The sequence below is a fragment of the Bos indicus genome, chromosome 25 (assembly GCF_029378745.1).
Source record: "Bos indicus isolate NIAB-ARS_2022 breed Sahiwal x Tharparkar chromosome 25, NIAB-ARS_B.indTharparkar_mat_pri_1.0, whole genome shotgun sequence".
In the NCBI taxonomy this organism is placed as follows: domain Eukaryota; kingdom Metazoa; phylum Chordata; class Mammalia; order Artiodactyla; family Bovidae; genus Bos; species Bos indicus.
This window is the reverse complement of record NC_091784.1, coordinates 20,391,186-20,403,988: the sequence shown is the minus strand read 5'-3', so window position 1 is coordinate 20,403,988 and position 12,803 is coordinate 20,391,186. Positions and strand designations below refer to the sequence as shown.

The 12,803-nt window shown below is 36.0% G+C and overlaps 1 protein-coding gene across 2 annotated transcripts in view; it reads right to left on the bottom strand.

Annotated features, from left to right (window-relative positions):
• LOC109578124 (phospholipid-transporting ATPase ABCA3-like) overlaps window positions 1-12,803 on the bottom strand; it is a 269,893-nt gene that overhangs the window by 34,812 nt on the left and 222,278 nt on the right. For both annotated transcript variants that reach the window (XM_019987123.2, XM_070779771.1), the window contains exons 23-24: window positions 7,354-7,515; window positions 4,554-4,732 (exon numbers count right to left, since the gene is read on the bottom strand). In XM_019987123.2, the coding sequence (XP_019842682.2) occupies window positions 4,554-4,732; window positions 7,354-7,515 (341 nt within the window). The remainder of the gene's footprint in view (window positions 1-4,553; window positions 4,733-7,353; window positions 7,516-12,803) is intronic.

Sequence of the window (12,803 nt, the reverse complement as noted above, 5' to 3'; positions counted from 1 at the left end):
AATGGTTTCTCAGAGGTCCCTTAAACTGCCCTCATTTTTAAAAAATTCTTTTTTCTTTTTTGCTATTCCAATTGGGTGATTTCTACTACTCTGTCTTCTAGATTGCTGATCCATTCTTCTGCATCCTCTAATGTGCTGTTAAGTTACTCAAGTGTATTTTCATTTATTATTGTATTCTGAAATTCTGACTGCTTCTTTTTTATATTTTCTAACTCTTTGTTGAAGCTTACTGATTTCATCCATTCTTCCGAGTTTGGTGAGGATTTTCATGACTATTTCTTTGAATTCTTTATCTAATAATTGTTTATTTTTGTTTCATTTAGTTCTTTTTACGAGGCTTTGTCTTGCCTTTTTTATTACTTTTGTTTTATGAGGTTTTGTCATGTTGTCTCTGTATTTTGCCTCATTCTCTGTTTGTTTCTATGTGTTGGGTATATCAGATATAGCACTAGGTCTTGAAAGAGTGGTGTTATGTAGACCACTGGTGTACAGTGAATTGCAGTGGAACAACTCCCCCTGGTCATCAGGGCCAGGTGCTCTAGGGGTATCTTTATGTATACCAGCGTGCCTTTCTGTTGTGATTGGGCCACAATTCCTGCAGGCATGCTGCATGGCTTGGTAGCTGCTGCAATGCCCTTGCAGACTGGTTGGTCCCATCCCAACTGTCTGAGACCTGGTCACAACTACTGTAGGTGTGCTCGTGAGCAGGATTGCCCCTCAGTATGGCTGGTTGTGAGGCCCAGCTGTGACCATTGTAGGTGTGCTAGTGTGTAGGGCTGGTCTCCAGGAAATGGAGATGATTTGGAGCGGTGCCAGGTAGGGTGGAGTGAGAGCCACTTTGAGGACTGAGCAGGGAAACTGGGTTGGGCTGGGCTGGCACTTAGCATAAGGCTGGGGTGTGGCACACAATGTTAGTTATATATCTGGAGAATTATAGAAATGATCCCCACCAACAATGGATCAGCTAAGTAGAAGGAGACTAAAAATATATGACATCCACTAGCACTTCTGTTCTTTGAGATAGTTCCACCAGATCTTACCCTTTGGCATATGCCCTTAAATTAATCAATTAATTTCCTTCTTATATGATCCAGGTGCTTTGCAAATCCTCAGTGCTGGGACATGGAGAAAGTTGAAATTGCATACAAGCTCTTCACAAGGGGAGTTTTGATTTCCCACAGCCTACTGGTTCTCCTGGTTATAAACCCCACCAATTCTCAAAGTCAGACATTATGGGGACTTATCTTCCCAGTGCAGGTCTTTTGGGCTGGTGAGCCTGATGTGGAGCTTGAACCCCTCCCTCCTTGAATATTACTTCTTGGGGTAATATTCCTCCTGTGGGTTCTGGCTAGTCCACATCTCTGCCCCTCCTACCCATCTTGATGTGGCCTTTTCTATATATCCTTAACAATATGAATTTTGTTCTGCTAGTCTTTAGGTTACTATTGGAGACAGTTGTAGATGTGGTTTTGGCATTTCTCTGGGAACAAGTAAACTCTTATTCTGCTATCTTTATCTGACTCCTGAAGATAATGCCAGACAATTTTCTAATGGAATATCAGTTTATATTCCCAACATCAATGTTTGATGGCTCCAGTTGTACTGTTTCTCCAACACTTAGTATATTTACATGTATACTGTGGTATCTCTCAGTGGCATTCTTTGCATTTACTAATGACTGTTGATGTTATTCATTTACATATGCTCTCGCTAGTAAAGCAATGCTCAGAATTCTCCAAGCCAGGCTTCAGCAATATGTGAACCATGAACTTCCACGTGTTCAAGCTGGTTTTAGAAAAGGCAGAGGAACCAAAGATCAAATTGCCAACATCTGCTGGATCATGGAAAAAGCAAGAGAGTTCCAAAAAAGCATCTATTTCTGCTTTATTGACTATACCAAATCCTTTGACTGTGTGGATCACAATAAACTGTGGAAAACTCTTCAAGAAATGGGAATACCAGACCACCTGACCTGCCTCTTGAGAAACCTATATGCAGGTCAGGAAGCAACAGTTAGAACTAGACATGGAACAACAGACTGGTTCCAAATAGGAAAAGGAGTATGTTAAGGCTGTATATTGTCACCCTGCTTATTTAATTTATATGCAGAGTACATCATGAGAAACAGTGGACTGGAAGAAACACAAGCTGGAATCAAGATTGCCAGGAGAAATATCAATAACCTCAGATATGCAGATGACACCACCCTTATGGCAGAAAGTGAAGAGGAACTACAAAGCCTCTTGATGAAAATGAAAGAGAAGAGTGAAAAAGTTGGCTAAAAACTCAACATTCAGAAAACTAAGATCATGGCATCTAGTCCCATCACTTCATGGGAAATATATGGGGAAACAGTGGAAACAGTGTCAAACTTTATTTTGGGGGGCTTCAAAATCACTGCAGATGATGATTGCAGCCATGAAATAAAAAGACGCTTACTCCTTGGAAGTAAAGTTATGACCAACCTAGATAGCATATTAAAAAGCAGAGACATTACTTTGCCAACAAAGGTTTGTCTAGTCAAGGCTATGGTTTTTCCTGTGGTCATGTATGGATGTGAGAGTTGGACTGTGAAGAAAGCTGAGTGCCGAAGAATTGATGCTTTTGAATGTGGTGTTGGATAAGATTCTTGAGAGTCCCTTGGACTGCAAGGAGATCCAACCAGACCATTCTAGGGGAGATCAGTCCTGGGTGTTCATTGGAAGGACTGATGGTAAAGCTGAAACTCCAGTACTCTGGCCACCTCATGCAAAGAGTTGACTCATTGGAAAAGACCCTGATGCTGGGAGGGATTGGGGGCAGGAGGAGAAGGGGACGACAGAGGATGAGATGGCTGGATGGCATCACCGACTCGATGGACATAAGTTTGAGTAAACTCCAGGAGTTGTTGATGGACAGGGAGGCCAAGAGTCAGACACGACTGAGCGACTGAACTAATTGACTGGATATTTGTATCTTCATTTTTGTAAAGTCAGTGTTCAAGTCTTTTGCTCATTTTAAAATTGGGTTTTCTGCCAATTTTATTAGTGGTTTTCAATTCAAAATAGTTTTCCTTTGTGTGACTTGCCTTTTGACTCATTTAATGATGTCTTTTGATGATTATGCCTTCACTATCATGGTTATATTTGCTATGTTTTTGTTCTGAAAGCTTTATTGCTTTATCTTTCACATTTAGATGTAGAAAAGTTGTAAACTAAAACCAACCTGTATGAAGTAAGATGGGAATCAAAGTTCATTATGTGCTTATGGAAATCCATTTGAATCGGCATCATTAATTGAGATGAACATCCTCTCTTCACTGCATTTTGTGTCAATTCTGTCATATTTGTGCATCTATTTCTAGACATTTTATTCCATTGTTCTCAAACTTTAGCATGCACAGAATTACTTGAGTGGCTCGTTAAAACAAGAATAATGGGTTCCAACTCCAAATCTTCTGGTTTAGTAGGTCAGGGATGGGGCCTGAAAAGCTGCATTTCTAAAAATCTGAGCTTATGCAGATAACCAAACTTTAAGAAAAAATTATTCTTTCTGTTACATTGCTCTATTTCTCTGTCTTAGTTACTATAGTTTAAAAAACACATATATGGTAGTATATGTCTACCATATTTGTTCTTTCTCAATATTTCCTTGGAGATCCTTAACATTTTGCATTTCTGTGTACATTTTTAAATCACTTTACATTTCCATGTAAACTTTAGAATCAACTGATCAGATGATCATTCTGCGCGCGCGCATGTGCGTGCGCACACACACACTCACACACACACAGGATTTTGATTGGGATAGCATTAAATCTTTAGATTAATTTAGGGAAAATTGTCATCTCCCCATAATTGGGTTTTCCAAAGCAAGAACATGGTATATTTCTTCATTTAGATAGGTCTTCTTTAATATTTCAATTGTTTTTTTTGTAATATTCCATGAAAATGTCTTACATAACTTATGTTAGATTTATTCCTGGGTATTTTTATTTTTTAATTCAAATAACACCATTTGAATGTTTTTATGCTATTCAAATGACATAATTTTATATTTAGCTTTTTGTTTGTGGCTTATAGATAGATATACAACTGATTTTTCTATATAGACTTTTTATTTAGCAGTAGAACAGAGACCATAATTTTGTACTTTAAGAAAGAGTCCAGGAGATTTTGACAAATACCAACATTTGAAAGCAACTGCAATAGAGATGTGCTGTTAAATATGCATTCTGTAGGCCAACAGAATCAATATCACTTGGGAGTTTATTAGAACTATGCAGGGATCAAGTTAGGGTGAATAAGCAACTTTGGGAGGGAATGGTTTTCTGACACAGGAGATGTTCATGGGAAACCTTTCTATTATGATCAAAATATTTTACAGTATCATGTTCTGACTGGTAGAGGCCATAATGTTTAGAAACCAAAATTCAAATTATGATAAACATCTTTGATTCATATCGATCCCAGGCAACATGGAGTGATTTATATTCCTATATCTTAGTAATGAGGTTAGGCAGATAGAGACCGCTTTTGGTCTTAGAAATATCTCTGATTCAATAAGTTACTTACCTTATTGGATTTTTTGAAGATACCAAACAAAATGTAGCGAAACACAAAGGTTTTCACTTTCCACAAGGTGGTCTCCAGAAGGAATATCAAGAGGAGGAAAAGAAGTCCTGTGACAGCCATTGCAAGTAAGTATCTTCCAACTGCATCATATTCCAAGGTATATATACTACGCTCAGTTACTGATGACAACAACAAATAAAATATGGACTTACTTTAAAAGTTAACTCAATGAGCAAGCTTTAAAAAGTCAACAAATAGGAAGCACTAAGGAATGGTTATCAAACAAGCTCAAAATTAACGTATTTAATTGTATGTTTAAATAACTTTGCATGTCATTGAAAATATTTCAAAATCCGTTACAGTCCAAAATCTATACAGTCCATGGAATTCTCCGGGCCAGAATAATGGAGTGGGTAGCCTTTCCCTTCTCTAGGGATCTTCCCAACCCAGGGATTGAATCCAGGTCTCCTGCATTGCAGGCAGATTCTTTACTAGCTGAGCCCTCAAAATCCATTAATGGAGGCAAAGCCTTTAATTGCATGAACTTTGTCTTGCTATAGTTCATTAGGCATCCATTCCCAACATAGATGGTCAGAATCATTGGGTGAATGCCCACTCACAGTAATCAGAGTACTGGGTAGTTGCAGAGACTCTCCTTGCCCTCAAATATTATTTTCTCTGAAAATAGATAGAGGTTTGAAAATTGGAGCAGGAGCAGAAGAATCACCTGGTAGTGTGCTACATATACACTTTAACCTATAAGAGTTAAAGGTTAAAGTTTAAAAGTTAGTTGTAACTTAACATTTAAACTTCAGTTGTAAATGCCTAAGAGCTGGTACTTTTCCAATTACTTATGAGAAAACTTTATAATTACAAGGTTTTGAATTCATGATAGTGAAAGCAGTAGATTCATAAAAGCAGTAAAGATCAAATTTCTTTTTTACTTTTAAAAAACTTCATATTAATATATGATATACATACATGGAAATCCACCTAAGTATAGGACTCATTGAATTTTTAGAAACTGAAAATATCTATATAACAAGCAATATTTTTCACCCAGTTTTAAACTTCAACTGCGTCATATTTTTTCTTTTCTCTTTTACTTTCTTCCTTTCTTTCGCTCTTTCCTTCTAGTTTATAATTGTACATGCGTGCATGTCTGCTGAGTCATTTCCATCTTGCCTGACTCTTTGTGACCTTGTGGAGTGTAGCCTGCCAAGCTCCTCTGTCCGTGAAGATTCTCCAGGCAAGAATACTGGAGTGGGTGGTGATGTCCTCATCCAGGAGATCTTCCTGACCCAGGGATCAAACCTGAATCTCTTAAGTCTCATGCATTGGCAGGTGGGTTCTTTACCACTAACGTCAAGTGGGAAGCCCATTTATCACTGGACATACTTTTTGTAGTTATCACTCGAGACATTACTTTATGCATACATAACTTTCAGAATCATGATGTTCTTCTTTTTACCAGTCTGAGTGAAGTGTAAAAAACATTTCCGTGATTTATATCTCTTTAACACCCCCATTTATTACCGTCTTAAATATCCCCACTATATACACTGAGAACATTATCATACACTGTTACCATTTTTGCTTTAACCACCAAACTTGAGAAAACTCAAGAGCAGATATAGTGTCCACCATATTTTTATTTTTTTCACTGTTTTTTCTTGATGCTTCAAAATTCTTTCTTCAATCATTTATGTTTACAGAATCTCTAGAGCCATTCTTTCAGGACTTCTAGAGGTGACAAATTTATATATTCTTCATCTGAAAATGTCTTGATTTCCCCTTCATTCTTGAAAGTTATTTCCTACCTATATGAAGTTTTGAGTAGACAGTTTTTTATTTACTTGAAAATAATGTGCTGCTTCTTTTGGTGTTTATGCTCTCTGATGAGAAATCTATAAATGAGAGGAATTGTTTTGCCTTTATGGATAAGGTATCATTTTTTTGTATAGCTGCTTTTCTCTAGTTTTCAAAGTTTAATTATGATATCTCTTGGCATGAATTTCTTCAGTATTTTTAGAATTGAGATATAATTAATATATAACATTAGTTTCAGGTATATAACATAATAATTTGATATTTGTATATGTTGAGAAATGATCACCACGATAAGACTTATTAATATCCATCACTACACATACTTTTGCTTTTTTGTGTGTGATGAGAACTTTTAATATATACTCTCTTAGTAACTTTCAATTATACAATTCAGTATAAATATCTATATTTATCATTCTGTACATTACATCCCCATGAGTTATTTATTTTATAACTGGAAGTTTGTACCTTTTAAATCCCTTCTCCCATTTTGCCCAACCTCACATCCTCCACCTCTTGCAACCATCAGTTTGTTATTCATGAGTTTTTTTTAAAGACTCCACATGTAAGTGAAATAATATGATATTCATCTTTCTCTGTTTGACTTATTTCACTAGGCATAATGCTTTCAAGGTATATCTGTAATGTCTCAAATGGCAAGATTTCCTCCTCATTTGTGGATAAATAATATTCCATTACATATACACCCCATTTTCTTAATGCATTCATCCATGGCTATCATTTCTCATGAGAAAAATGCATTATGCATATGAGTAGTGAATCTTAGCTCTAACTTGTACAAGCTGTATAATAGAATAAGTTATTCAATTTTGTATAAGCTTTAGTCCAAAGAGAGAATAGCACAAAACTTGAATAACTGTAAAGATTCAAAATAATGTCGCTATTCACATGCAATAATTAATTGACTAGTTTTAACTCTGATGAGCCTTGGGTAGCCCAAGATACTTACCTGCTTTACTACAATTCATAACGGAAGAAACCTTTTCCTTTGAGGTACATGCAAATTTTGTGTGCTGGATATCATAATGCCGGCTGATGCTCATCCCAAAATTATGTATAGGTAACACCATCATTGCATTAAGCAGGAGGCTTTTAGAAGCAGCTTCTTCACCTGTGTTTAAAAAGATAATAACATTAGCATGATTTATATGAAATGAACTGTCCCAGGAAAGCAAAATCTCCCTAAGTTGATCAAACTAAACTGAGAAAATTACAAAGCCATAATATTATCCTTGTAAATCTCTTGCCACTAAGTATACTGTCTCTGATATCTTGTAGTGTAGTTTGTGATGGTAATTACAAAACTGGAAAATCCTTTTGGGAAAGCTGACGTCCATATTATCTCTCTTCTGTCACTTGATGTGAACAGTAAACTCATATTGATTATTTCTCATGTCTCTTATCCTATATGATCAATAAAAATAGTCATAATGAGAAATTAGCCTCATACTCAACAATGAGAAAGAGATAGAGGAACATTTTAAAAGTTGAAAGGAGGTATATTTTCAAAGAACCAAACTTAAAGCTAACTGTGTGTTCACGCTTAGTTGCTCAGTCATGTCCAATTCTTTTTGATCCTGTGGACTGGAGCCCAGCAGGCTCCTCTGTCCATGGAATTCTCCAGGCAAGAATACTGGAATGGGTAGCAATTCTCTTCTCCAGAGGATCTTTCCAACTCAGGGATCAAACCCAGATCTCCTGCATTGCAGACAGATTCCTTAACATCTGAGCCACAAGGGAAGCCCTACAACTGAGATTTCTCTAAATATTAAATTAATATGTATAACGTGCTGTGTGCTTAGTGACCACTCTTTGCAACCCCATGGACTGCAGCCCACCAGGCTCCTCTGTCCATGGGGATTCTGCAGGCAAGAATACTGAAGTGGGTAGGCGTGCCTTTCTCCAGGGGATCTTCCCAATCCAGGGATTGAACCCAGATCTCCTGCAATTGCAGGCAGATTCTTTATTGACTGAGCCACAAGGGAAGCCCAAGAATACTGGAGTGGGTAGCCTATCCTTCTCCAAGGGATTTTCCTGACCCAGGAATCAAACTGGGGTCTCTTGCATTGCAGGCGGATTCTTTACCAGCTGAGCTACCAGGGAAGCCCATAAGTGTAATAGTTGATGAACATACATGAGTAAATATAAAAGTAGTTAAGATATTAAGACTTCAAGATTGAGTTCAGATAATTGGGAATGAGGATAAAATATGTCTGAGCAAAAAATATTTGTAAGATACTGACAAGAGAGAGGTGATGAGCAAAGATGATAGAGGATAAATGAGGTTCTTAGGATGTAAATTTCCCAAGTGGTTAAGTCACACCAAGCATGTTCAAAGCGGATAAAAATTAGTTTAGACCCACATAATATGATGGCCAGAAATAATTCTGGACATTGACTGGCCACTTTAGTATTGAAAAACGGGAAAGTGTTAGTCACTCAGTTGTGTCTGACTCTTTACAATCCCATAGAATGTAGCCTGCCAGGCTCCTCTCTCCATGAAATTCTCCAAGCAAGAAAGCATGCTAAAAGTAGTAAGTGTCATTTCATGCTAAAAGTAGTAAGTGTCATTTCTCCTTGGTTATATTTACTCCTTATAATTTTTTTATGTGATTTTAAACAGGCTACTCTGAAAACTATAAAACATTGATAAAGGGAATCAAAAATTATTTAAAGAAATGAAAAGACATCACCTGCTCTGGGATTAGAATAATTAATATTATTAATATAGTTGTACTACCCAAAGCAATCTACAGATTTAGTGCAATCCTTATCAAATGTCAGTTTCCACAAAACAAGAACAAATAATTCTAAAATTCATATGGAACCACTAAGATCTCAAGTTGCCTAACCAATTTTGAGATAAAAGAGTAAATCTGGAGATATAACCCTCCCAGACTTCAGACTATACCACAAAATTACACTAATCAAAACAGTGTGATACTGGCACAAAAACAGGCAAGAAGCCCAGAAATAAGCCCATGCACATACAGTCAATTAATCTGCAACAAAGGAGGCAAGAATGAACAAAAGAGAAAAGATAGTTTCTTCAACAAGTGGTATTGAGAAAACTGGACATTCACAAATTAAACAGTGAAATTAATACATTCCCTCACACAATATACAAAAATAAAACCACAAATGGTTTAAAGACCTAAATGCAAGATCTGAAACCATAAAACTCTTAGAAGAGAACATATGCTGAACATTATGACATGAATCACTGTGGTACTTTCTTGGATCAGACCCCTGAGACAAAAGAAATAAAAAAATAAATAAGATCTAGTTAAACTTAAAATATTTTTCACAGAAAAGGAAACCATCAACAAAGTGAAAATACAGCCTACGGAATGGGAGAAAATATTTACAAATGATGTAATGGACAAGGGGTTAATATCCAAAATATAAAAAGCAGCTCATTCAACTCAGTATCCCCCAAAACAAGCAACTCAATTAAAAAAAATGGGCAGGAGATCTGAATAGACATTTTTCCAAAGAAGACATACAGATGGTAACAGACACTTGAAAAGATGTTCAACATTGCTAATAACTAGAGACATTCAAACCTAAACAACAACGAGATGTCACCTCACATGGGTCAGAATGACTGTCATCAAGGTCTACAAATAAATGGTGATAATATGGAAGAAGGGAACCCTTGTACCTTGTTGGAGGGAATGTAAATCGGTGCAGCCACTGTGGAAAACAGTGTAGAAGCTCCTCAAGAAACTTCAAATGAAACTATGGTATGATCCAGTAATTCCTCTCTCTGGTATATATCCAGAAAAAAAAGAAAACACTAATTCAAAAAGATGCATGCACCCCAACATTCAAGACAACAGTAGTTACAATAACCAAGATATAGAGGCAACCCAAACACTCATCAGCAGAGGAATTGTTATATATCTCAGTCATAAAAGGAATGGAATTCTGCCATTTGCAGCAACATGAATGGACCTTGATAATATTCAGTTAGTGAAATGTCAGAAAAAAACAAATACTACAGTATATATCTCATATGTGGAATTTGAAAAATAACACAAATTAATGTATATGCAAAAGAAAAACAGATTCATGGATACAGAAAACAAACTTGTAGTTACCAAAGTGCAGAAGGAAAAGAGGAGAGACAAACGAGGTTTATGGTATTAACAAATACCAAACTACTACATATATAAGAGACAAGCAACAATAACATACTCTAGAGCACAGAGAATTATATCCATTATCTTCTAATAACCTATAATGGAGTATGATCTGCAAAAATACTGAATCACTATGCTGTTCACCTGTAACCAGCATATTGTAAATCCCTTATACTTCAATAAAAATATAAGTGGCTAATGTAATATACTGAAGTATTAGTCTTGCTCCATATAGTACACCTTTAGGGAGCAGAGGAAAATCTTCCCAGATAAAGAAAAGTAGTATGATTCCTCACCCGTTAACTGTTGAAAGATACCATTTGAGGGAGGTGAGAAAAAAGAAAAAAACAGAAAAATATGCTGTAATGGATAATGTTTTAAAATATTTATCTTCCAGCTCAGCATGTGTACTAATCAGCAAGAGTAGACTATCAACCAGCCAGATTGGGCACAAATGATAAACAATCACTGCAGCTATTCTGTGCATAATGACTGAACAGACCTTTTCTAGGATCTAGAGAAAAGCAGAATTGCTGTCTGCCGTTTTGGTTTTCCTCTTTATACATTCTCAATGTCACTAATAATAATACTTTGACTTTTACGTCATGTCTGAGTAATGACAATTTAATTTCTTTCTATTTTTTTTAAAATTTGTATCTATTACTGCACTAATCAAGACATTAGATGTCATGTTGATTTTCAGGGAACATTTTAATGATTTAGCATTGGGTATGATATTCATTTTTTTTTGCAAATTCCTTTTATGAGGTTATGGAAATATTTACTTTGCTATTAAGAAAAGTTATAATGAATCATTGTTGGATGTTTAAATGATATTTTTGCATATATCTATATTTTATTCATTAATTTATTAATATTGTGAATTATATTAATATACTTTCTGAGTCTATCATTTAGAGTATATCATTTGCATTGTTTTTGCTGTTGTTCATGTGCTCAGTTGCAGAACACCAGGCTTCCCTGTCCTTCACTATCTCCCAGAGTTTGCTAAAACTCATGTCTACTGAATCAGTGATGCCATTCAACCATCTCATCCTCTCTCATCCCCTTCTTCTGCCTTCAATCTTCCCAAGTATTGGGTCTTCAGATCGGGTAGCCATAGTATTGGAGCTTCAGTTCAGTATCAGTCCTTCCAATTAATACTCAAGGGTGATATTCCTTAGGATTGACTGGTTTAATCTCCTTGCTGTCCTTACTAGGAAAAATCTAGTTTGGTCAAAGTGAGTTACCTTTTCTACAGTTTACTGAATTCAGTTTCCAGCATTTTGTTTAAAATATTGCATCTGTATTTATGAGTAATTTTATCTTATAATGTTCCTTTCTTCTATTCTTTTCCATTTATGTTGTCAAACTTACACTATTTTCATATAATGGGTAGAAAAGCTGTTTTCCCCCTCTTTATTCTCTAGAAGGGTCTGCATTAAATTAGAATTCCATTTTTGAATGTTTCATAAAACTTCAATATGGGCCTAATATTTTCCTTGTAGGAAGACTTTTAATTAATAACTTAATTTTTTAATGGTTTATGGGACAATTTACATTTTATAACAACCTCAGATGTGCAGATGATACCACTTTAATGGAAGGAAGTGAAGAGGAACTAAAGAGCCCCTTGATGAGAATGAAAGAGGAGAGTAAAAAAGCTGGCTTAAAATCCAACATTCAAAAAATTAAGATCATGGCATCCAGTCCCATCACTTCATGGCAAATAGATGGGGAAAAAATGAAAATAGTGACAGATTTTATTTTCTTGGGCTCCAAAATCACTGTGGATGGCGGACTGCAGCCATGAAATTAAAAGATGCTTGCTCCTTGGAAGAAAAACTATGACAAATGTAGACAGTGTATTAAAAAGCAGAGACACCGCTTTGCTGTCAAAGGTCTGTATAGTCAAAGCTATAGTTTTCCCAGCATTCATGTACAGTGTTAGAGTTGGACCATAAAGAAGGCTGAGTGCCAAAGAATTGATGCTTATAAACTGTGGTGCTGAGGAAGACTCTTGAGAATCTCTTGGACAGCAAGGAGATCAAACCAGCATGCTGTTTTGATGACCATAACATTGCAGTACAGTCTGAAGTCAAGGGATGTGATTCCTCCAGCTCCATTTTTCTTTCTCAGGGTTGCTTTAGCTATTTGGTTTTTTTCTGTTTGTTTGTTTTTCCATACAAATTGTAAAAAATTTTTAAGTTATTTTGTGCCAAACACCCCTGGAAATATGCTAGGGATTGTATTG